Genomic DNA, 26,477 nt, shown 5'->3' with positions numbered 1-26,477 from the left:
TGGGCATTGGTGTACCTACAGTACTATAGGATATGGGAATTTATATCTACAGACATACATTAAGTTCAGCTTGATCATTATCCCTTCAGTGGTGGTTTTTTCTGGGGCAGGAGTACCTAAATAGGACAGGTTCTCCCTGTCCCAGAAAAAATGACCACTGATGTGGTAGATGAGTCCCAGCGCTCCCCTCCCCACCTGTGACCCCCCAGCCCCTCCGCTACAGCGGTCTTCAATGGAGCTCCCCTGCCGCTGCGGCCGCTGCCGATCATAGCAGCACACTGACCGGCAGCAGACGGCAGGCTCGGGGATGTTCGGGGCGGCTCGGGAAAACTCAGGCGCCCGAACACCTGAGCGATCCCGAGTCCCCCAAACCGTGCCGAATATCCCCGAGCCTGCCGCAGTCTCTCCTGAAGTAATGGCGGCGGCAGGGGACCTCCGGCGTGCGATTGCTGGAGCGAAGGTGAAGGGGCACAACAGTGGAGGTGGGGAGGGAGCGGCTTAGTGGGGGTCGCTGGTGAGGTGATGCGCCCGTGGTGCACACCTGCAGGCACCACTGGCGCACACCTGTAGATTTGTGGCATGGACGAAAAATTTTCGGGACTACCTGCTGCGGCCCCACAGCTTGGCCCGGAAAATTTCCGGGACTGACACTGAAGGGGATAAGACCCACAGGGTGAATGGAATTCATTAAGTGCATCCAGTAAACTTCCTGGAGGCACAGAGTATTAAACTGGTCTCCACCTCTTTTGGTGCTCTTAATGTGCTCCAACCCTACAATTTTTACACATTTGGGTTCACTGTTATGGTATAATAAATAGTGTTTAGAAACACTGTAGTTTGTATATAATGTTTCTCCTATGTTCTAAAACATGTGTTTTGAGAGACCGTGTAGTACACCCAATATATTATAGATCACAAGAGCATGACATCATGTATGTGGTCTCACAGTTTATAAAGGATTTCATTTTATGTTGTTTATTTTCACCTGTTTTGATCCACTGTGTCTTGTTTAATATATGTTGGCATGTTATGCATCTCACTTTATTACACATGTAACAACCAGTTGTAACCAATTCGAATCATTGGATTCGGTTGTTTTGAAAAACACTGGGGGCTAGCATATTTTTTTATTGTTTTATTTTTTCAAAGATAAAGTTTTATAGGTAAGTATTCCCTCAGGACAGGATCACATTTTAGAAGGTTTTAATTTTTATTAATTATATCTTTAATTTGGAATGATTCATTGTAGGTGGAGATGAGAGAGACCTCTTCCCTTTCCCTATATCACATGTATGTGTTCCCTTTTTCTTTTTGGGAGCAAGTAATTGGGTTTTATGTAGTTTTACTTCCATGAGGGAATTTTCCACAAGGGTTTTGGGGTATCCTCTTTCAATAAAAGAGTCAGCCATATCGACACTTTGTGTCTGAAAGGAATCAAGATCTGAACAGTTCCTGCATAGACGCAGGAATTGTCCTTTCGGAATATTGCGTTTCCAGGGGGGCTAATGTGCACTATCATAGTGCAGATATGAATGTTCACTTCTTTATTATAGTTAGATGTATTAATCTGATTATTCATAATTTTAAGGGAAATATCTAAATAGTTAATCTGAGTTGGGTGATAATTGTGTGTAAATTGTAAATGAAATGAATTAGAATTTTAAAAAGTAAGAAAAGTAAGTGCTGAACATGCATCCCCATCCCAAATGAAAAAAAGGTAATCTATATAACGGCCATAGAGGACCAGGTGCGCCCAATAATCGCCGCCCCACACGAGTTGGTCCTCGACCATACCCATGTAGAGGTTGGCATAGCTACGGGCGAACCTGGTCCCCATGGCCATCCCCATAATATGTGTTATATAATAAAAAATAATTGTGATGTAAAATAAAATGAATAGAATCAAGTAAAAGTGGGTACTTATGTAGTATCTGGGCGTCCGATTTAGAAATCGGATCGCATCGCATCGCATGCGACCAAATCATATGCGATGCGATGGTCAAGATTTTTCCATAGGATTCAATGTTAAAATGGTCTGAGTCCATTTTAACATAGAATTCAATGGGAAAAAGGGGTCCTTTTCCTTTCCCCTCTATCCAAGTGGGCATGGAGTTGGATATAAACCTGTGGCGAGCGTAGCGAGCCACCAAGCCCGAAGCGTGGCGAGCGTAGCGAGCCCCGCGAGGGGCCACAGAATACTTTTTAAGAAATATGCGTCCGCTCGCCACGCTTTGGGCTCGGTGGCTCGCTGCGCTCGCCACGCTATATAAAATCAACTTTATGCCCACTTGGATAGTGGGGAAATGAACAGGACCTTCTTAACATTGAATCCTATGCAAAATCGCATCGAATCGCATCGCATCGCATCGCATCTGATTGTATGCCTTAAGGTAAGGCATACAATCACAAAATCGGACGCCCAGATACTACATAAGTACCAAAAAGTGATATGTGAATCACTAAGGTCACCATCTGATTTGAGTTGTCTGGATATTGCTTCTAGGCCCATATTGTTTGGTATGTTCGTATATAAACTCGCAATATCGAGGGTTAGAGAGGCATAACTTTCCTTCCACTCGACGTCGAGAATTAAATTCAGAAAATGTTGTGTATTTTTATTGTTACCTCAGTGATTGAACCCGTGATTGTAATAATTGATTGTAATAAACATAAGCAGCTCAATTTGACGTGAGGGAGTGAATACCAAAAATAATAGGACGCCCAGGGTGTGAGCTAAGTGATTTGTGAATTTTGGGTAAGTGATAATAGGTGGGTGTAACGGGATGTGTAGAAAAAAATAAATTTAAATTCTTTAGAAATTATTCTACTTTCTAGTGCTTCATCTAAATGTTGTTTCAAAGTGATGTTAAAGGCCATAGTTGGATCGCATATTAATTTGGTATAGTGAGATATGTTAGATAACTGTCTATTGGCCTCTAGTAAATAGTCTGCTGTGTTTTGAATAACTACCCCCCCCCCCCCATTTTTCTGCTTCTTTTATGGTTATTTTTTAGTCTTTTTGAATGTTTTTTTAAAGCATGTCTTTCCCATACATTTGAATTATCTTTTTTGTCTGATCCCTTTTTGTTATTATGGCATAACAGTTTGGCATAACAGTTTGAAGTCTTCTATAACTCTATAGAAGGTGTTCAAAGCTGTCCCCCTTGATCTAATTGGCTAAAATTCCAACATTCATTCGGAATCTCTTCCTATCAGCCTCTAAATTGAATATTAGTTTATTGGAAGGGCTGGAGACATTTTCAGATAGTAAACTCTCTAGCTCTTGTAATGTTTGGTAATCTTTGTGAGATGTTTCTCCCATCTTTCTAATTTTCTGTGTGGCGAAAAAAAAAATTCCTACACAGAGTTCATATGAACCTGTTCAGTTCAACGTATAAAGAAAAAAGGGTACTTGGTTACTAGCACGGCGCCCATCGCATTGCATACCATAAGGCATACGATGGTATGTGATGCGATGCAATGTTACACGATGGCAGCCGATGTTATACAATTTTATAATTGTACCCACTAGTAAGTCTTGCACTAAAGTGGAGGTTTTATTCTACTACGATCGCTCTCTATATCCATTCTCACACACACACACACATATATATAAGTCAGGTGTAGGTACTGGCACTCACAATAAGTAGGTATCTGTGCTTGTTGCCGTCCAAATAGTCGACATCACTTGCATGTGTCAACATACAAGCAAACAGGAGACGGAGGCACTCAAGACAAACGAAATAAACACTCAGAACTCAGCCTGTTCGGTCTAACAGGCTGAGTTCTGAGTGTTTATTTCGTTTGTCTTGAGTGCCTCCGTCTCCTGTTTGCTTATATATATATATATATATATATATATATATATATATATATACACAGAGAGAGACAGGAGCGAATTGCAGCACTCATGTGGATTCCATAATAAGACGCCACACAGATAAAGCATCAAAAGCTGACATTTCGGATTTTACTCCTTTTTAAAGCCCAACAACCAACATAATGCCTATCAATAAACATTGGGCACTCAAGAGGGTATTGCGATCAGTCGGTTTTCAGAAAATCGATGCCACTACTCACAGTAATAGCAATTTTATTATTTTATTTACAGTTTCTTATATACAGATGGAGCTTTCTTCAACCAGCTTTCTCTGGATAGCCATGGTGAGCCCAAGGCCTATTGTTTTGAGCTGCAATACAATACATAGAACAATACAGTAGGGGATTTGCATAGGATTAAGTCCGACAGCTCTGGCTCACTTTATCCTATTAAATGGCTAGAAGAGGATGGCTCTATCTGTAGCGCAGCAGATTCTGTTGCACTTTACAAATGTTGACAACACTGAAGGAACAAACTGGGTAAAACAGACAGACACAGAGGTTGGAGGTCCCTGCTGCAAGGTTACTATCTATAGGGAACTAGGAGGGAAACACAAGAACAGGCAACAGTAATAGTATAGCAGTCCCACCAAGTTGCAAGTCCAGAAGGGAAGCTATATAATACATAAGTGCCTCAGAGGGTTATGCGTATGGAACTTAAATATGATAGGCTTGCCTGAAGAGGTGAGTTTTCAGGGAATGCTGGAAAGTTTGGAGGCTAGTAGAGAGTCTTACTGTTCATATAAGGGCATTCCATAGGGTGGGTGCAGCTCTATGAAAGTCCTGTAATAGTGAGTGGGAGCTAGTGATCTGTGCAGAAGAGAGATGCAGATCTTGTGCAGAGCGGAGAGAGCGAGTTGGGAGATATTTTGTGATAAGTGAAGAGATATAGGTTGGTGTGCTTTGGTTGAGAGCTTTGTATGTGAGTAGAAGTATTTTGTATTGACTATGGTAGAATACGGCAACCAATGGAGGGACTGGCAGAGCGAATCAGCAGACGATGAACGTCTGGCTAGGTAGATCAGCCTCACAACAGCGTTTAAAATAGATTGCAGTGGTGAAAGTCTGTTCTTGGGAAGACCAATGAGGAGACTATTGCAATAATCAATGCAAGAGATAATGAGTGCATGGATTTGTGTTTTAGCAGTGTCGTATGTGAGATAGGGTCGTATCTTGCATATGTTTTTTAGATGCATGTAACATGATTTTGAGACAGACTGAATGTGGGGAACAAAGAATAGTTCAGAGTAATGGGTGACCCCTAGGCAGTGCGCTTAAGGGGTAGGGTATATTGTCAAGTTGTCCACAGTTATGGAGAAATCAGGATGGTAAATAGATTTAATTTAGTCTTGGAAATGTTAAGTTTGAGGTAGTGAGAAGACATCCAAGATGAGATGGCAGAGAGGCATTCAGAGACACGGGCCAAAACCACTGGTGACAACTCTGGGGTTGATAGATAGATTTTAGTGTCATCCTCATACATGTGATATTGGAATCCGAAAGAGGTGATTAGTTTGCCAAAGAGGAGGTATAGATTGAGAAGAGCAGAGAACCTAAAACTGAGCCTCCAACTGACAGAGGTAGTGAAGAGGAGGTGGTATCAGATAAGCAAACATGGAAAGAGCGATCAGATAGGTTGTATGAGAACCAGGAAAGAACTGTATTATTTAGACCTAGGGAGTGCAGTGTTTGTATGAGGAGAGAGTGGTCAACAGTGTTAAAAGCAGCAGAGAGATCTAGAAGAATGAGTAGTGAGTAATGGCCTTTAGACTTGGCAGTTACCAGATAATTCATCACTTTAGTCAGTGCTGTCTCACTGGAGTGTTGGAAAAGAAAACCTGACTGAAGTGGGTCCAATAAGTTGTGGGAGTTAGGAATGTATGTGAGGCAAGAGTAAGAAAGTCTCTCAAGCAGCTTGGAGAGGCATGGGAGCTGAGAGATAGGACTGTAATTAGAGAGAGAGAGTTAGGGTCAGAATTGTGTTTTTTCATAATGGGAGTAATCACTGCACGTTTGAACGGAGAAGGAAAGATACCTGTAGCAAGAGAGAGATTGCAGATTTTAGTTAAGGTTGGGATGAGCACAGGAGAAATAATTTTGCTGACTTTTGAGGGTACAGGATCAAGAGGAGAGGTAGTAGAGTAGGAGGATGAGAAAAGTTTTAATACTTCTTCATTTGTGAGCTCAAATGAGGAAAAAGTGCCAGAGGGCTCAGGTAAGGAATGGTGTACAGATGTAGCGCCACTCGTCCAGTGCCGGGGCTCGCTAGACCAACCCCACTGGTGAGCGGCGATACATATGACTGGGACACGTGTCCCAGTTTCCCGGTAGCGGCGGGACAGGAAACCTGCCCATTAGGGGGGGAAGCGGAGAGGTGGGGGAACTCAGTGGGGACTGGCGGTGGGGACCCGGGAGAAGCACCGTTGTAAGGGGGCGCACACACGTATCATGCGGGCGCGGTCCTGGTGAGTGGTGAATCCACTGCCAGCCCCTGCAAAGATGAAAGGCGCTACATCTGTAGGACACTGGTTGCAGAAGAGCAAAGCATCTTATACCGGATGTTATCAATCTTGTCCTTAAAGTAGGAGGCAGGTTCTTGTGAACAGATGGTAGCTGGTGGAGGAGGTGAGGGAGGGTATAGAACCAATTTAAATGTATTAAAAAGTTGCTTGGGGTTTGAGGCGTGAAAAGATATAAGAGATTGGAAGTATGTTTGTGTCCAAATCAATGCAGTAGGAGTGGTAGGCAGTCTTATACGTGAGGAAGTCACCCAGACTCTGAGATTTACGCTACTGACGTTCTACTTTACATGACTGATTACGTAGTTTTCTTGTTAATTTGGAGTGCCATGGCTGGCATCTAAGCCTGCGTGGGGTGTAATGGAATGCTGGGGCCACTTCATCGAGGGCTGTTTCTAGTGTTTGGTACAGGTGGGAAACAACAGAGTCAGGAGAGATAACTGTTGAAATTGGTGAGAGCTGTTGTTGCAGAGAGGTGGAAAGTTGTGGAAAATGAATAGCATTAGTATTTATGTGGGTTAGAGTAGGCTTGCATGATTTCAGTGTCAGTGAGCTTGGGGTAATGGAGGAGAGCGAGAGGGTAATGAGATTGTGATCAGAGAGAGGGAAGGGAGTGTTAGTAAAATCAGAGACTGAGCACAGCCTGGTGAAAACAAAGTCAAGGCAGTAGCCTTCCTCATGAGAAGAGGAGACAGACCACTGTGAGAGGCTGAGAAGGAGGTTAGAGAGAGGTGCTTGGAAGCATGCAGAGATTGTGGACTATCATTAGAGATATTGAAGTCACCCAGAATGATTGTGGTGAGGTCCAAAGATAGGAAGAGGGTGGGAGCCAGGCATCCAAAAATTGAGATTTGGGTGGTTCAGGTGGGCGATAAATGACAGCAATACACATAGAAAAAGGGGAAAAACAACTAATAGAGTGAACTTCAAATGATGTCAATGTGAGTGAAGGAACTGGTGGTAGAACTGAGTATGTGAAGGATTGGGACAGTAATATACCTACCCCATCTCCTCTACTGTCACCAGGCCTAGGGGTCTGTGAGAACAGTACATGTAAAATATCAAAGAATATAAAAAATAGAAACAATTGAGGGGAACCCCTTTAGGTTTGCAAGTGTGCCAGAAAGTCTGTTCCTATATTACCCCTAGGAAATCACAAAATACCTTAATAGGGTATGTGTGTCCTCCACAGAGTTTCCACTAGGTCGGTCCAAGATGGCACAAATTAATGACAGTTCGCTAATACCCCTTTCAGACAGAAAAAAAGACCCGGTAATTTCCCTGCTCTTGCCGTGTCGACACGGGTTTTTCTTCTGTCTGAAAGGGTCAACACGGGTCTAAAGTTCCGGGACTTCGACCCAGGTATTTACCTGGGTTTTTCCCGTGTCAGACACGTGTTTGCGGCTGTGTGAAAGGGTCCGACCCGTGTTTTTCTCCCGACTATTGAAAAATCATGCTGATTGGCTGTGCAGCATGGAGCTGCGTGATTGGCTGATCTTTACAGGTTCCCTGATTGGCTGAGCGCACGTGGCAGAGGCGTGCAGCGCAGCAGTAAATGGCCATGGCACACTGGAAAGATGAGGAGATCCGTGAGCTGCTCAATGTCAGAGGGGAGGAAGAAATCCGCAAACAGATTACTGGCACAGTGAAGGACGCTGTAGTCTACACCAATATTGCCAAGGTCCTCACTTCAAGGGGCATTGTGCGTACCCAGCAGCAGGTGGTCAACAAACTAAAAGCTCTGCGCAGGTACTACAACAAAGTTTGTGACAACAACAGGAGGAAAAGTGGTGCTGGGAGGATGGAATGGGTTTACTTCGACCAATGTAACGAGGTCTTTGGCAATTCTGCCCTGGTGAACCCTGTTGCCATATCATCATCCAGTGCAGCTTCATCACGGAGCATAACTCCAGAATGCAGCCCATCTTGCCCACCTATAATGGAGTTGGAAGACAGCATAGACAACAGCATCCCTGATCCTATTGCTGCCATGGAGGACACAATTGATCCATTAGAGGCTGAGGTTGAGGACAGTGGAGCCAGCACCATTACTCCATCTGGGACACCCACTCCTGCACAGACTGAGACCCCAACGTTGCGTCGTAACAGTAAGTTTTTCAAGTATTGTTTGTGTATCTATTTTAATAGATGTACAGGGGGCTATAGGTATCAGCAGGCCTTTAATGCCCCACATGCTGGTACCTGTGGTTCTCCCAAGTATCAGCATGTGTTGCAGGCTTGCTGGGACCTGTAGTCCCACTGTAACACAGGTAACAACCCCGCACCCACTACTACAGCACACGTGTGGTGTGCCCTGGAGAGGGGTATTGTGGGAACCAGTAGTAGTAGTCTCTCTCTCTCTCAATATATATATATATATATATATATATATATATATATATATATATATATATATATATATATACACACACTGGCATGCCGCTATTGGATTGTAATGATTTTTCCTTTATTTTTAGTATTTGATGTACCTGCAAGGAAGAAAAAAACGTCAAAGATGGAGCTTGCTACGCGCTCAATGTCAAGAATCCTGGTAGATCATCTCCGAGAGTCCGATCTTGAATTTCAAACTCAAGAGGATGCCCGACTGCAGCGCTTCTTTGACAACGAGAGACAGTTGCAAGATTCCTTTCTCACACAGTTGGTGGGTCTGCACGAACGCATAGCGCGTGAAAATCGAGATGCACAGATGACCTTCCTTACCAATATGGTGTCTACATTACAGAATCCGAAGCCTTACAAGCTGTGTAGTCCGTACGCTGAGGGTGATTATTGTAATCCTCCACACAGAGGCCATACATTTATGCCTTCAAATTCAAGCCAAACTACTGTGCAGGGCCAAGAGCGTAGTTATACTGAAAACATGGGCAATAATTTTTCACATGCCACACAGCCAAGTAGGCCACATGCCAATACCAGTCCACAGGAGACAGTGCATGATACTGTCAATGGCACAGGATATAGTAGGCAATATGGCAATGTGAAAATTTATGCTGATGATTCAGTGAATGCCAGTAATCATAACACTCCTGTTAGCACTGTAATCAGCACTGCCTACAGGCATTTGTAGTAATGTTGCTATATGGTTGTTCTTTTTCTCTTTTTTCTGGGCTCGTTCAATTTTTCATGCTTAAAAAGTGGCACTTACAAGGCCCGTTAAATGCTGTGTTCCATTTTGATGTACACAGTAGAGTATTATGGTTCTTTAGTTTATGAGCCTCAAAAAAGCTCATTTGGTTCTTCAGTTTGGAGCTGAATCAAAGTTCTCAAACTTTTTTTTTATTTAAATGTGTACAAATAGAGTATACTCTAGATATGTGGCTGAACATAATCTATAATGTGTACACAGTATGCCTTCTTCTTTATCTTTAAGGCAATAAAAAAATTCCCTGTTTGGGGCTTATATTTATATATTTATATTTTTTTGGGGGTGTAATAAGGGCTATTTCACACACTCCGACTCCTGTCGGATGGCGAAACCCCGCACGGCCAGGAAGCCGTGCCACACACCGTAGTTAATAATGGGCACAGATGTGACCATTCACCCAGGCCGCCTGGTTTCAGCCGGATCCCATCATTGTAAACTGCTGTGTGCGGCACAGATTCCTGGCCGTGCGGGTTTTCACTGCCCGGCAGGAGCCAGAGTGTTTCGAATTGCCCTACAGCACAGGTCTTCAACCTGTGGCCCTCCAGATGTTGTGAAACTACATGTCCCACCATACATTGCCACATTTTTTCCTATAGTAGGATGGCAAAAAAACTCAGGGCATGCGGGGACATGTAGTTCCACAACATCTGAAGGGCCACAGGTTGAAGACCTGTGCCCTACAGGTACCAAAAATTGCAAATACAAGTGTTTATCTATATATACAGTGCCGGATGAAAATGTGTGGCTGCTGGACAGTCAAACTAGGTGTGTGTCTCCCCTATACAATACCAGCTTGGATGGCAGCACAACCTATTCACCCACCACTGATAGAAGACCTATGCTAAATACTTATTCTACCTCGTGTTGCAATAGTTCAATGTTGTTTCAGTGTTGAAAGGGTATTTATGACCACTAAAGATATATTTGAAAACATTTTATATTTAAAAGTGAACTAACAAGCATAAAACATATTTTGTGAAAAATAAAACAAGTTCTTTCAAACATCCAACCAATGTGTCCTTCTATCTACTGTGTCATACTCTGTAAGTTAATAGTGAGGGTGTTACGGATAACCTCAGCAGTGGAACAACTTGTCTCACCCTCGTACCCTGCTGATTCGACAGGGGTATCAGCCAGGTCATAGTCCTCCACATTCCACTCAGGTAAAAAGTTCTCTTTCTGTAGCTCACACACATTGTGCAGAATGCAGCAAGCTGCCACCACATCTGGAACCAGGGTAATGGCAATGTCATTCCTCTTCAGTAGACACCGCCATCGCCCCTTTAGTCTTCCAAAGGCGTTTTCCACCACCATTCGAGCCGAGCTCAGAGTGTGGGTGTAGTGGACTTGGTCAGGAGACAGTGGGGTATGTTGCGTGAAGCCCTTCATAAGCCAACGCCTCAAAGGGTATGCCGCATCTCCAATAATATGGACTGGGATCTCCACCCCGGATACAAACTTTGACCACTGTAACGGTATAAAAAAAAACATTAGAATTGTATAGGTGGCAAGTGTAGTGGTTAAAGAGCACATTTTTAAAAATAGACAAAGTTACCTCTCTAGGGAACAACCAGCCACCTCTCTTCTCCTCCGCGATCTGGAACAAGTCCGAATTGGCAAGTACCCGTGAGTCATGAGCACGACCAGGCCAGCCAATGTAGACATCTGTGAAACTGAACAGAAAATGTATTTGTGTTTAACAATATACAGTGCGGCCCAATCATATCACTAATGTAAATACTGCATACTGTACTACTTACCAATACTTATGGTCCACCACAGCCTGCAAGATGATGGAGTGCCAACCTTTACGGTTATGGTAATCTGCTGGGTTATCTGGGGGTGCAATAATGGGTATGTGTGTCCCATCGATGGCTCCAGCACACTGCGGATAGCCTCTTCGCAGAAAACCTGTTATGTCTCATCCTTGTGGTAAGCAGATGAAACGCTTGTAAAGGCTCTCCAACAATGCCTGTGTCACTTCCCGCACTAGAACACACACCGTAGAAATGCCCACACCAAACAGACATGAGATGGTACGGTATTCCCCTGGTGTTGCGTACCACCACAACACAATCCCCAGTCTCCTGCATGGCTCAATGGTTTTCCGATAATTGGTGCATCCCCTTGTAAGTGCCGGGGTGACCAGTTCCAGCAGGTAGTAGAAGGTGGCTCGTGACATCCGGAAATGTGCCAGCCACTGCTCAGGTGCAAAAGCTTCCACAGTCTCCCAGAAAGCTTCTCCATGCCTGCGGTCTCTGGCCCACAACGACCGGTTTGAGGCACTTGTAGACTTCAGGATAGAGGTAACACTGGACAAAATCAGGGCTCTCCTCCGGTGCAAATACCTGCGTCGAGTGGAAGCCCTCTCCACCAAAAATTGTGCCTTCCTCCTCCTGGCATAACACTGTGCCAGGTAGCACAGTGTAAGCATCTGCATAATGCTCTGATTTGCTGTAAGCAGCAAAACACACAGAGCACTCATGACCTCCAGGTTCTGCAACTTGTCAGCCATGTTTAATGCAATGCAGTGAGCAGACACCTCCCACTTTTCATGATCTCATCTCTGTGTGCCTTTAAAACTGTCCTATTCTTATGACACACAGAGTTTTGCAGGAAAAATCCGGCTTCTGTGTGAAAGGGGTCGACACGGGAAATACCCGGGTTTTTGCTCCTGTGTGAAAGGGGGTCAGCCCCTTGCTGCCTAGTTGTACCCGGGTTTTTGTATCCGGGAAATACCTGGGTTTTTGGGATTTTTCTGTCTGAAAGGGGTATAAGTGTAGTGCTCGGTTGGTGCACAAGAGTAGATAACAGGTAGTGTGGTACCAGAGGAGTGTCACGTGGGTAAAACACGCTGAGGTAGAGTCCTTGATGGAAATACATCTGACATGTTTCAGCATTCAAGGTGGCTTTATCAAAGGTGGGTAGCTGTCCATGTGAGGGCTGACTTTATATACCCTAGTGTACAGGTCACATGACTCATCAGCCGCAGCTGAGAACATCCAGTCGTACATAAATAATGAAAATAATCAGAAATGAACAGGAGGCAAAGTACTTATACAGTCAGTTTTATACAGACCTATTAATAAAAATATTTACAATAAACATCATTTGGGCTTAAAGAATTAGTCTTCATATTCAGATTTCCCCGCACAATGGAGAATCAGTTAATTATCTATTATCTTAAGCAGATATTAAACACTGCAGGGGTCCTCCGTAGTCCGGGGAAAGGCTGCTCCATGGTGAGTCCATTATCATTGGTATAGCCGGTCACGTGATGTGCCCAACATCACTGTTGCTGGGTTACCCGGTGTGTTATCGATAGTGTGTTGGTCCCCGGCATCTCCCTAGTGGGGTTTTCGCCGGATGCCGGAAGTCATCACCGTTATCACGTGACCTGGCATAGCACCGTAACTATATTGATATCCCCGGCTCCCTGGCGTCTCTGTTGCCGGGTAACCGTTAGTCATTCTGGCCACATCTCTAGGATATATTTTACATAGAGATGATCTGCATTAAAGTTTTAAGTATGGCAGCTTCCTTCCACAACTTTCGTAATATTAAAGAAAAAACCTACTAGAGTAGACAATTCCATATTTAACCTAGTCATATTCATTATGGATCCTTAATTTATGATTACCTTCACCTGTTTAAAACAGGTTAAGTGCTAACAAAGGTGTTTCAACACAGGTGATGGCAATCATACATTAAGAGGGAAGTGCAGGAGCAGAGCATTGTGTCCCTCCTGGATTGGGTCATGTTGGGAGGTATGGAATAGACAATTATATAATTAAAATAATGATATTCATTATAGGTCTTAATCACATGACCAAGATTGCAAATAGTCATGGAAAACACATTTTAATATGGATATATATATATATATATATATCATGTCACAGTTATCGATGTAATAGATATGTAGATATGTGTACAAAGTTTTGGTGTAAATTGCACAAGTCATTCCAGAGTTATGTGGTATGCTGAAATACTCTGTGCTGCTTCCTCAGCCTTAGGGGTGCTAGGGGTCTGTTACCCCCACAGTGTTTATTCACAGATAGGAAGTCTTATGTGCACCAAGGACCTGATTCTGGTCCATACGTAATGCTGCAAAATTTGAAACTCTGCTCGCAATGCTGATGCTTGCCGACCATCAAATGATTTGGAAGGTGCACTCAAAACTAAGACACTGTCTGGTGTCTTACCTTTGCGTGCTCCCTGTACGGGAAGAGAGTGGGCAGCTGACACCCGTTGACGTCAGCCGCCCGCCCCCGGCACCCGTGTCGTGGAAAGCCCATGAAACGCTATGTTTAAAGTTTCAATTTCAAATCTATAAAGACTAAATATATAATCATTAATGCAATGAAAGTTATCAGCTCTTGGACAGAAATTTCTTATTTTATTCTCTCATTTTTCATTTTTCAACTCCATGTATTTTGTCTGAATGGGCTTCTCCTATATTTAGAGATATTACCCTACCTGTAAATGGTCCACTAATAAATAAAAAAATGGTATTCAAATTTGTTTTATTCCTTAAGGGGAGATTTTGGCTAATGGATAATTTTGACAAAGCAAGTTTGAGAGAGATTTTGGCTAGATCCTCTGGAGATTTTGACTAAGCGATTTTGTCTAAGTAATAATAGTGTATGATCTAGTGCAGCGAGCTGCCTGCCTGCCCGCCCGCCCCTCCATTATTTGCTGCCTTGAAACCCTCTGAGCCTGTGGAGAGGAGAGCGCATTGCGAGGCTCTCCTACCCCTCACTGTGCAGCCTGGTGACTGGGCCTCCCATCCGCCAATCAGAGCTTGCGGGCCGGCAGCCAATCAGGAGCCTGCCCGCGAGCTTAGATTGATGGACGGCCCAGTCACAAGTAAAGGGAAGGAGAGACCATGGTGTGCTGTGCTCTCCTTCCCTGAGAAGGGAAGCAGCAGCGGTGGGGACGGCAGGATAGCAATGGCGACACTGGACACAGCACCACAGCCAGCGGAACTGCAGGGGAATGCCGGACTGTCCTCTCCCCAGCAGCAGCAACAATGGTGAATGTGTTGCTGCTGGGAAACCGGCACTGTGGGGCATAGTCATTGTTGACACTGTGGGGGCATTGTAGGCACTGTGGGGGCATTGCAGGCACTGTGTGGGCATTGCAGGCACTGTGGGGGCATTGCTGGCACTGTGGGGGCATTGCAGGCACTGTGGGGGCATTGCAGGCACTGTGGAGGAATTGCAGGTACTGTAGGGGTGCTGTGGGGGCATTGCTGGCACTGTGGGGGCATTACATGCACTGTGGGGGCATTGCTGGCACTGTGAAGACATTGCAGGCACTGTGGGGTCATTGCTGGCACTGTGGAGGCATTGCTGGCACTGTGGGGGTATTGCTGGTACTGTGGGAGCATTGCGGGGGAATTGCTGGCACTGTGGGGGCTTACCTGTTTCTGGCACTGTGGGGGCATACCGGTCACTATGGGGCATACCTGTTTCTGGCACTGTGGGGGCATCGCCAGCACCATGGGGTCATACCCGACAACATGGGGGTATTCCTATTTCTGGCACTGTGGGGGCATACCTGGCACAGTGGGAGCATATGTGTATCTGGCACTATTGGGGGAATATGTGTATCTGGCACTATTGGGGGAATATGTGTATCTGGCACTATTGGGGACATATGTGTATCTGGCACTATTGGGGACATATGTGTATCTGGCACTATTGGGGCATATGTATATCTGGCACTGCACTATTGGGGGCATATGTGTATCACACCCCCATTTTCAGTGGACACATGTGGCATGTGGCTACACCAATTTTTTGACGCACGCCTACAGTACGGTATGTAGCATAATGTTTCAGGGTTATTACAGTGTGTTTTTATTTTAGTAGCTCTTCGGGTGGTTTATTTTGCCGCGAGTAGCTCACACCCCAAAAAAGGTTGGAGACCACTGATCTAGTCAATATTGCCTTGCCTGCACAGTCAATCTATGCTATGCTATTTATGCTAGACAATATTGACTAAGCAGGAGAAAAATAGGGAGAATTTGGCTAACCTTCTAGGAGATTTTCACTATCTAGTCAAAATCTCCTGCCAAAATCTCACTGTGTGTACACCCCTTTACTCTCAAATCCAAAATGAAAGTCTAAAATGGAAACTACAGGACACATGGACTACCATAGTTACCATTTATGCCACAAATTCCAGACAAATTCCTTTGTTTATTTAATTAATTAGCATGGGTGTTTTTAACTTTAGTGCTTGACTTGAAATTAGATAAATCACATACACAGCACCTGGGGCCCTCCACTCTTTAACCCGTTAACAGAATGTAAGCTCTCACGAGCAGGGCCGTCGATCCTCATGTGCCTTTCTTAGAATATATAAACCTCTTCCACCCTGATGATTGCTTCAGTGTCCTGTCCCCTGATGCAGCTATCCATATTTACCACGTACTTGTTCTAAACTGTCTTGTGCTGTAATTTGTTATGTGTTTTTGCTCATAACTATGCTCTGTAAAGCGCTGCGGAATATATCTGCGCTATATAAAAACCTGTTAATAAATAAAACTGCAGAATTGTATCTTTGTTGAATTGCTGAACCAGATGGGAGGGATTATAGTTTATTATTTAATTTAAAAATACATAATCATGCATAGACTTAATTCTATTATACAGTATGTGTGTTCTCTCCAATAATCTCTAAATATATAACAAAAAAAACCTTCCCCCTAGTGGGTTAACTACAAAATGTGTGCCCCCACCTGCCAGAAAATTTTGGCAGTACCCCCCCCCCCACAGTAAAGTTAAGCCCCCCTAGAATAGTTAAGTCCTCCCAACCCTGCCTTACCCCTCCGCTTGCCGCCGTCTGTGTCCGGGAACGGGAGATCTACATGTCTGTGGTCCCAGCGCTACTCCTGCTGCTAATGAAAAATGCCCCATACAAAATGGCTGCCCCTTATAGCAGACCATTTTAAAGGATGCTAGAGGAGGCTGCTGCCTCCTCTAGCATCCTCAAAAACTGTCTGGTGTAAGGAGGTGGACATTTTGTGAGGGCCATTTTTCATTAGTGTGTGATGGAATTAAACAGATGACAGGTGATGTTTATAGTACATTATATTTTGCAAATGTAAGGATCCAGGTGGCCTGAAAGACCAGGTCATTTAGCCCACTTGTATATGGTAGCTCCTTATTGGCTAAAGGACCTGTCCTTCAGGCCACTTAAATCTAGCATGTTTTATATAGTTTGGTTACATTCAAGTGGACTGATGGACCAGGTCTTTTAGCCCACTTGGATATAGACTCAACCCTTACCATTGAACACTGTTTTATTATGTGTGCAAAATAATATACATTAACGGTGTATAGCAATTTTGAGGCACCCAATCAACATTAGATAAAGCCACAAAATATAACACCTGAAAAGACCGTGCATCATCTCAGTTTTTTAACCTCAATTTATTTTACTACATAAAAATAAATAGGTGAACAAAAAGCATCAAATATGTGTTTATTCCTCTCTGTAAGTGACTCTTTATTCAGTTTAACCTGAGGACAAAGATGATCACACTAGTGGTGTTACAGACTTCTGTCTAGCAATCTTACTTTACTGCTCTGAATAATATGACACTCCAAGGTAAATGTCTTACACAGCTGGTTAAATAAGGTCATATTCCTTGGAGACTTTGGCAACATAGACAGGAAGTTGCGGATTAAACTATATTCAGCTACTGCCAAGATACACCAAAGATACTTGGTTTATCTGGAAAACAGATTTTACAGTGGTTGGACTGTTATTTTCAGCAACATGCGTGTAATGTTGACTTTACTTGCAGGCTGTTTTATTCCCAACCAAGACAAAGCTTGGAATGTTTTCCTGAACCATTTGAAACTGGTGTTTTCCACATAGCATTATCCTGGTAAAACAGTGATTGCAGCACTACAGTATGTATGTAGAGTAGACAGGTTGAAAAGAGCATTTAGATTTTCACAGAGTTAATGATTGTTAGAAACCTAAATGTTTTTTTTTTCCCCTCAGTTAGACAGATGCCTTAATTGCATTATAGGACCAATAGCCATGGTGTTATGTTGCTCTAAGATACTGTATATGCTTAGAGTCTAAGCATATACAGTAGTAAATTATATGTCCCTGACGATCTTCGCTCATGGTTGTGCCTGCCTTTCCATGTCCCGTTCAAGCTGTACTATGCAATATTGTGCACATTAAAATATATTTTTAAGCATTGTTACATTTACTACTTCTGTATTATCTAACACTAATATATTATTTTGCAGCAAGGAATTGTAATTTACTTTTGTCCTGAATTTCTTTGATGTCACTGCTTATGATTGTGTTTTGTACATTGTTTAAATTAATCAATTGGTACGGGCTTTTCACTCCCCAGTACTAGTAAGATGAAAAGCCCGAAAAAACACCATCCAAATATATGGAAAGTGCATCTCATACTTGCCTACTTCTGAAAACTAGAATCAGGGAGATTCCCAGAATGCAGTTGAGGGATGTGTCATACTTTTCCCAAAGGTCGTGTCTACATGTGTGGGTGCAGGGGATGGCTGGCAACTTTTAGCCTGGGGGACAAGTCCAGAGCACTGGCCCATATGTAACAGTGCCTTGTTAAATGGAGGTTTTTCGTTTACAAAATCTGTATTAATAAGATTAGGCCAGGAGTTGATTATACTATAGACACTTTATTATTATAACTTTGACAGGCTGTTCCCCCTGCATAATAATAACAGGACACCACAGGCTGCTCCCCTGCATAATAATACCAGGATACCACAGGCTGCTCCCCCTGCATAATAATACCAGGACACCGCAGGCTGCTCCCCTGTATAAAAAGAACAGGACACCACAGGCTGCTCCCCCTGGCTGCTACCACAGGCTGCTCCCCTGTATAATTATACCAGGAAACCACCGGCTGCTCCCCCTGTATAAATATGCCAGGACACCACAGGCTGCTCCCCCCCCCCACATAATAGCAAGAGGACACCACAGGCTGCTCCCCTGCATAATATGAACAGGAGCCACAGGCTGTTCCCTCTGTATAATTATACTAGGACTCCACAGGCTGCTCCCTCTGTATAATTATACCAGGACACCACAGGCTGCTCCCCCTATATAATTATTACCAGGACACCACAGGCTGCTCCCCCCCCCCCCTCGCATAATAACACCCAATAAATGTCACCTGGCTGTCACAGTGCCTTTCAAGTGTCACCTCCCTGGGTCCATGCTGCACCGCTGCGTCTCCCGGCTCTCTGCTTTGCTTTGCTTTCCCACGCCACGGCTCGCTCAACTTCCATCCTCCGAGTATCTGTCCTCCGTCCTCCGCCCCTTTACCCCTAGACACACGGGTGGGTGGCGTTGGTGTCTGTCACAGTGCCTGGAATCAAGAGGAAATTAATGTAATACAGGCAGCTGGCCCTGCACATATTTATCCCTGGAGGCTGGTGGACATGTCCTCATGCACTGCCTACCAGAGGACAGGACTGGATAAGGAGGTAAAATAGGAGCCGGCCCACAACAGTACCTGTTAGAGCGGCCTGGGGGGCACATGGCACCCTGACCCCCGGCCCACCCCACCCCTGTGTCTATACTTAAATGCTTGATGCAAAATATTTCTATATAACATTAGTAACAATATCTAACTAACTAAATGCAATCTGACCTTGCCTGAATTCATCCTTAAGCCTATAAGTGTGTAAGTATGTTTTTGGTGTATAAGTTATTATTTTTTTGTGAACACAGGACTGTTTGCATTTTGTAGCCACTGCGTGGACTTCTTACAGACACCAGATACTCTATTAAACAAATTTAACTAAAGGAAGATTACTAACAAAAATCTTAACCTAAATCACAGCTCACTAGCAGCAGACACAGCAGCACGCTGTGGAGTGCACACAAGTACAGAATAAATAAGAAGACAGAGGTCATTATCAGAGAAAGTAGCTTCAGAAAATCATTAATCAAGTGATTACAGCCAATCATAGTCATTGCAAAAATAAAAACTCCTTAGTGACACCTCTGGCAGAATCTGTACAAATTGTGATATCTGAAGTACAATGGGCAGTATTCAATGAGAAAAATTCGCCCTGTTGTATGGCGAATTTGTGCTTTTTTCGCCTTGGACGGAGCATTTTGCTCTCCAAAAGCGAGCAACCCTATTCAATGTGAAATATTCGCCGTCTTTCTAAATGATTTTCGCCGTCTCTCTCCGTGTAGCAATTCTCCATCTTTTCATGGAGAGCTGGAATGTGAACTTTTAAACTAAAAGGTTTTTTTTTTAAATTTTGGTGTAAAAAAATCAGGATTTTTTTTCTGTGAAGGGGCATGCTATTTTTATTCATGTGCTTATAGCACATGAATATATATTTAATTTAAAAAAAAATCTTTTTGTTAATATATATTTTTTTTTTACACAGAGCAGCCAGCAGGGGGCCGGAGCGCTCGAGCCGCTCATTAGATATTCATATATTCACTGCATCTGATCATTACATATGCACGATAGGGTGCAGTGAATACTGGGTCCCCCGCTGGCTATAGGGGGGGGCAGCTTGTGCTGCCTGGGTCCCGGGGAGCCCACCTCCCCTCCACATATGTTCTGGGGCAGCCAGGGAGACTTTAATCTCCCTGGCTGCCACCATCCCACGGCTCCCTGCCAGCTCCCTGCCGCGGACGCTCGTCCGCTGCAGGGGTTAAGACTCGCCGCGAGTGGCGGCGAGTCTTAACCACATTGAATAGAGGGAGCAGGAGAGGCAGCGAGCCCTCCGGAACAGGGCGAGTGCATGGCGAGAGAAAAAATCTCTCGCCATGCACGGCAAATTTTTTTCATTGAATACTGCCCAATGTCAGGCAGCAGGATGTTTATGGCTTAAATGGGAGCCTCCAGCAAGATGCTGGAGGGTAGGTAACTATGGGCCCAATTCAGACCCAATCGCTGGGCTCTGCTTTGTAGCTGCCACTCCTCCAGAGTGAAATTCCACCCATGTGCAAGGCTGCAAATGGCATCGCAGCTTTGCAAAAATCTGCAAGTCCAGTTGCAATCGCTCACCATCAATGATTGCCATTGTGTGTGCAGTGGCTGAGTAGCCAGGTACTTACTCAGTGGCTGCAAAGAAACTGGCTGAATGCAGCAATAGCTAATGTTAGAGGTCCTTCATGAATATGGCTGGGCCTGCTTATGTTTTTTTCTTGACACTCCCTGGAAATGGCCATGTGCCACCCCCAAATGATGGCCACCTGTCAATCTCCCTTTGTACAGCCAGCTATGAACATCGGACACTGGCATTCTTTGCAGGGAGGTCTCGTGCATGTACATTCGATAATCGCTCAGGCTGCAAATTCGCAGCCAAGCATACAAGTCTGAATTGTCCCTATATCCTAAATACTACTGAACATATACTGTACAGTAACATGTAAGCAGAACTGCTGCATATGATCATTCACAGCACATGCAACAAATATACATTTAATCAAATCCCCCATATTTATTTATATATTATTTAGTTACAGTTTCTTATACAGCGCAACATATTCCGTTGCGCTTTACAATTGGAAACAACAGTGATTAAACAAACTGGGTAGATACAAACCGACATGGAGGTGGGAGGGTCCTGCTTGCAATCTTACAATCTATAGAAAAACAGGCCCATATCAAACAGGGCTGCCTACAATAAAATCTCATCCCAGTATTTCTAAAACAATATGATTTGTAGGAAGAAATGATCAGCAAGGATGCATAGTAACATAGTAGTTTGCTGAAAGAAGACACATGTCCATCAAGTTCAAGCTTTTATAGGACCTCTTAGAGGGTGTTGTCTAGATGTTAAATCCCTGTTTGAATGGGCTAAATTATGTTTATCGGTTGTACCCCTGGATGTGTTTATCCAATAAATGTCAAACCTTAATTTACATGTATTTATTGTGTCTGCCGACACCACTTCATTTACTGCCCTGACCATAAAAAAGCCTTTCCTTAGGAGGGTATGAAACCTTCTTTCCTCCAGCCTGAGCGCATGCCCATGTGTCCTAGTCTCCGGCCTCAAAGTAAATAGGGTGTCTGACAGTTATATTATCCCCAAAAATATGTGTACATGTTAAGCATGCCTCCCCAGTAATGTCTCTTTTCCATCATAAACATTCCTCATTTGGCTAATCTGTCCTCATAGCTTAATGACTCCAACCCTTTTATTAGCTTGGTTGCCCTTCTCTGGACTTTTTCCATTTCTATAGTGTCCTTTTTGTAGTGTGGAGCCCAGAATTGTACTCCAAATTCTAGATAAGGTCTAACCAGTGCCTTGTAGAATGGCAGAATTATTTTGGTGTCCCTAGCTTCCATGCCCCTTATTGTACAGGCTAGTATCTTGTTGGCTGCTACATGACACTGAGCACTGCACCCCAGTTTGTTTGCTGCTCTCTTAAGGTTATCGCCTCTTTCAGAACTTATATACAAAAACACAGTCCTGATACTCTTGCAAACAGTGGCTATGGATAATCAGCAGAATTACACATTTGCATGAAGGTAAAGATAGATGGAATGTGAATATCAGATGTACTGTATGCTTATATTGGAAAAATCTCCCTTTCAGAGATTATATCCAATTGATTTTAGTATTGTTATCCTTTATTAATATGGTGCCAAAGGGTTTGTAGTGCAAACATAACAAGTTCTAAATGATGACCTACAGTTCAAAACTGAATCTAGTAGGATACAAGTCATACAGTATAAACATTACTGCATATACCTTGTACAGTCTTTATACCCACAAACACAACACTTTCAGAACCAGGAAGTTCAGTGTCGCTGTTGGCAAGATGGAGGTGATGGTATAATTGAGGAACAGTGCTCCTGAGAGCTTACAATTTATAAGTGATAGGCATAAAGACATGGGTGACACAGAGGAGAACTAACAAGGGCATAGGTGCTGCGACAGGGTGGCAGCTAGCCATCCCCAAATATTTGAGAGGCAGCAGTCAAAATAATGGGTTGCGGGGTCCGTGCTGCCACCATCTACCTTTCTGGATGCTTCAATTAACCCCTTCCTCCTCATTGTCCTCCTTCTGTACCCGGCTCCAGACCCTACAGTGTGTGGCTAGTTACTGTAAGTTAAACCCTCCTCTGAAACCAGCCCAGTACCCTTCTCACTTCCCACTTCATATGTTTCTCACCTCTCCTCCTCATCTTAGCTAGTGTCAGAGCTATGAATTGGCCCTTACTCTTCCTAATCTACATAAAGTCTTACATAGTCACCCACACCCCCGGTATACTGGGCAAACCTCTAGCATCCCACCCACTTACTAGTGAAGTAGACGGAATGGGGAAAAAATTTAACTCAGAATGGTACTGACCTAATGTGATTCGGTACTTGTGTAATATCTGGGCGCCCAATTTTTTTATTGCATGCCTTAGCTTAAGGCATGCAATCAGATGCGATGGGACCCAATTTTTTCATCGGGTCAGAAAAATTGGTCGCATCGCATGCGACCAAATCGCATATGATGCGATGCGATCGACCCGATTTTTACATAGGATCCAATGTTAAATGGTCCCTGAGACCCGATTTTACATTGGGTCCAATGTTAAATGCCCCCCAGACCCCATTTTTAATTGTATACCCATCCTGATGCCCCCCATTTTTAATGCCACGCCACGATAAACGACAACCCGAAGCAAGGCGAGCGCAATGAGCCCGCGCGGGACGGTGGTACGCGTCCTCCGACCTTTTCATACCCCCACTATCCACGTCGGTGTGGAGTTGATTTTATGTAGTGTGGCGAGCACAGCGAGCCACCGAGCCCGAAGCACGGCGAGCGCACCGAGCCCCGCAGAATACGAGCCCGAAGTGCGGCGAGCGGACACGGAATACATGTTAAGTAATCTGCGGCCGCTCGCCACACTTCGGGCTCGGATTCCGCGTCCCCTTCGGCTCGCTTCGGGCTCGGTGGCTCGCTGCGCTCGCCACACTATATAAAGTCAACTCCACGCCGACATGGATAGTGGGGGTATGAAAAGGTCAGAGGACGCGTACCGCCGCCTCTCACGGGCTCGCAGCGCTCGCTACGCTTCGGGTTGGCGTTGATCGTGGCGTGATGTTAACAATGGGGGGGCATTTGACATAGTAATTACCCATCAGAATGGGTATACAATTAAAAAAAACATTGGGTCCAATGTTAAATGTCTGGGGGGCATTTAACATTGGACCCAATGTAAAATCGGGTCTCAGGGACCATTTAATATTGGATTTTATGTAAAAATCGGGTCCATCGCATCGCATCGTATGCGATTTGGTCACATGCGATGCAATGCGACCAATTTTTCTGACCCGATGAAAAAATCGGGCACCCACATATTACATAAGTAGCCCCAACATCTGAGCAAATCTGGATGAATAGCGACTTACGGTAACAGCCGCTGGCGCATCCCCTTATTGTTGTGTATTTCTATGGTACTTATGTACTAACTGGGCTGCCGATTTTGAAATCGGGTCCATCGCATCGCATCCGACCATATCGCATGCGATGCGATGCGATGGACCCGATTTTTCCATAGGATTTAATGTTAAAATGGACTGAGTCCATTTTAACATGGAATTAAATGGGAAAAGGGGTCCTTTTCATACCCCTACTATCCAAGTGGGCATGGAGTTGGATATAAACCTGTGGCGAGCGTAGCGAGCCACCGAGCCCGAAACGTTGCGAGCGTAGCGAGCCCCGCGAGGGGACACAGAATACCGTTCGCTCGCCACGCTTCGGGCTCGGTGGCTCGCTACGCTCGCCACAGGTTTATTTCCAACTCCATGCCCACTTGGATAGTAGGGGTATGAAAAGGACCCCTTTTTCCCATTGAATTCCATGTTAAAATGGACTCAGTCCATTTTAACATTGAATCCTATGGAAAAATCGGGTCATCGCATCGCATTGCATGCGATATGGTCGTATGCGATGCGATGCGATATCGCATCGCATCGCATCTGATTGTATGCCTTAAGTTAAGGCATACAATCAAAAAATCGGCAGCCCAGATAATACATAAGTACCATTTCTATTACTACTCTATTGTCTGCATAATTTTTTTATTTGCTTTATTTAACTTAAATGTGTAATATATATAGGGTTAAGGTAGCTATTGTAGTTTTTGGGATGGCCTTACTTTTCTTCCTCTGTCCTGAATATTTTTGGTTGTGAATAATGGAGTGATGATGTTAGTGGGTGATTATCAATGGTATCTGTGTTTTCTTATTAGGTGTTCTCTTACGAGTGAGTGGGAAATAATAGATGTGTTTTCAGATTAGCGAACAAATGTAATAGGGTGTATGAATCCGAGAGATTTTGGGAGATTTTTCTAATTTTTTTAAAGCAGCAATCATACTGAAAAAAAAAAAAAATAAACAGGTTGACTGTTGCCATGTAATTGATTGCCGCTTTAAAAAAAGTAACATCGCTAGCACATGTGACAGGGTTCAGGGTTTATACCAAATGGCAGTCACTGGCATTGTGATGACATAATATTTATCAGCAGTTTTTCTTGTATAGTTTAGTTTAAAAAAACAAAAACCTTTCACTTCAAATATTGTACATGTATCACTATGTTGCACATTGCTGTTTTAGTGATAGGTTTCTCTATTAGATAACATGATGTTTGTCTATCATTTATGTACATTTTGGCATGGTTTCAAATTCCATCATTTCCTGTATTTATCTTTCACTATTACTTGTTCAACAGAAAGCTTTACAAGCTATCACTACTGTATATTGCCACTGGCACAAGATGATTTTCACAATCATGAAGCAGTTTTATTCCATAGTTACCATATATACTCGAGTATAAACCTACTTTTTCAGAACATTTTTTATGCTGAAAAAGCCCCCCCTCGGCTTATACTCGAGTCAGGGACCCGCTTGAGTCAATAAGTTTTCCCAGTTTTTATGTTGTAAAATTAGGTGCCTCGGCTTATATTCGGGTCAACTTATACTCGAGTATATACAGTATTTGTTATAATTACAGACAGTATCTTCAACTTCAGTGTGTAACTGCACACAATTGCTTCAGCTTTGCAAAGGAATCAAAATGATCAGACCAGAGAAGTGTTTAAAATACACAGCATGAAAGGAGAAAAATAAATTTTATACTGCAAAAATAATTTCTGTAATAATGTATGATCCACATGTTTTTCTTGGTTTGGATGATTTAAAGAGTGTGTGTTGCAATGAATTACAGATCAGATCATGTTTAAAATTCTAGTACCATACTTTGCAAACTTGGAGTACATAACTAAAGTTGAAAACTTTCTATTCAATATTAATTTTACAATGTGATAAAATCATAGCAAATTCCCCCCTACATTCTGCAGGAGACTCCCTGAAATAACAGCCTTCAGCTTTTGGATTCACTTGAGTGAACTTCTGGTCACCCAGCCATATTTACCTACCGATCCTTGATGCTAACACCTGTATAAAAGGTGTGAGAAACAGGATATTTGGTGATACACGCCTGGGCTATTGCTTTTATGTTCTGATGTCTGGCGACATATTTACACCCGTGCAGCCCTAGCTTGAATACACAGTTATTTGCTTGGTCAATTAGAGACGCTCCGAGAAGATATATATCTGTACGATTCTTGCTTAAATACACTATCTTTGGTTTGGTCAACTGGAGACACTCCAAGAAGTGCTATGGCACCAATTTCAATCAATATTCCAAAATGCCCCTGATGAAGTCACGTGGGTGACGAAACGCGTTGGGCCTGTCTCTTACTATGGACTGTAAAATTACTCTGTGAAATGGCTGTGTAACCTTGTATGATTTGTTTTAAGCCTAACCAGAGGCTTTTTTTTATTAAATATCTATGTTTTAATAAGAAAGTTGTACAATTTACCTTAGCGCACCCTGATCTTTTCTGTATATATAT

At 43.5% G+C, this 26,477-nt stretch overlaps 2 protein-coding genes across 4 annotated transcripts in view; both read left to right on the top strand.

The window, feature by feature from the left end:
• WDR27 (WD repeat domain 27) overlaps window positions 1-26,477 on the top strand; it is a 323,892-nt gene that overhangs the window by 257,408 nt on the left and 40,007 nt on the right. The gene's annotated exons all lie outside the window — the stretch shown is intronic.
• On the top strand, window positions 7,896-9,525 carry LOC146063680 (uncharacterized). The gene is made up of 2 exons (XM_083176276.1): window positions 7,896-8,506; window positions 8,876-9,525. The coding sequence occupies exons 1-2, from the start codon at window positions 7,954-7,956 to the stop codon at window positions 9,484-9,486; spliced, it is 1,164 nt and encodes a 387-aa protein (XP_083032402.1). The 5' UTR covers window positions 7,896-7,953; the 3' UTR covers window positions 9,487-9,525.

Source organism: Crinia signifera, chromosome 3 (genome assembly GCF_055691185.1).
Source record: "Crinia signifera chromosome 3, ASM5569118v1, whole genome shotgun sequence".
Classification (NCBI taxonomy): domain Eukaryota; kingdom Metazoa; phylum Chordata; class Amphibia; order Anura; family Myobatrachidae; genus Crinia; species Crinia signifera.
This window is presented reverse-complemented; position numbering and strand designations above follow the sequence as displayed.

Bases quoted from the DNA above. Each gene is read 5' to 3' on its own strand.
- LOC146063680 (XM_083176276.1), top strand. From the start codon at position 7,954: ATGGCCATGGCACACTGGAAAGATGAGGAGATCCGTGAGCTGCTCAAT. The intron at 8,507-8,875 runs GTAAGTTTTTCA...CTTTATTTTTAG, and splicing joins CCCAACGTTGCGTCGTAACA to TATTTGATGTACCTGCAAGG.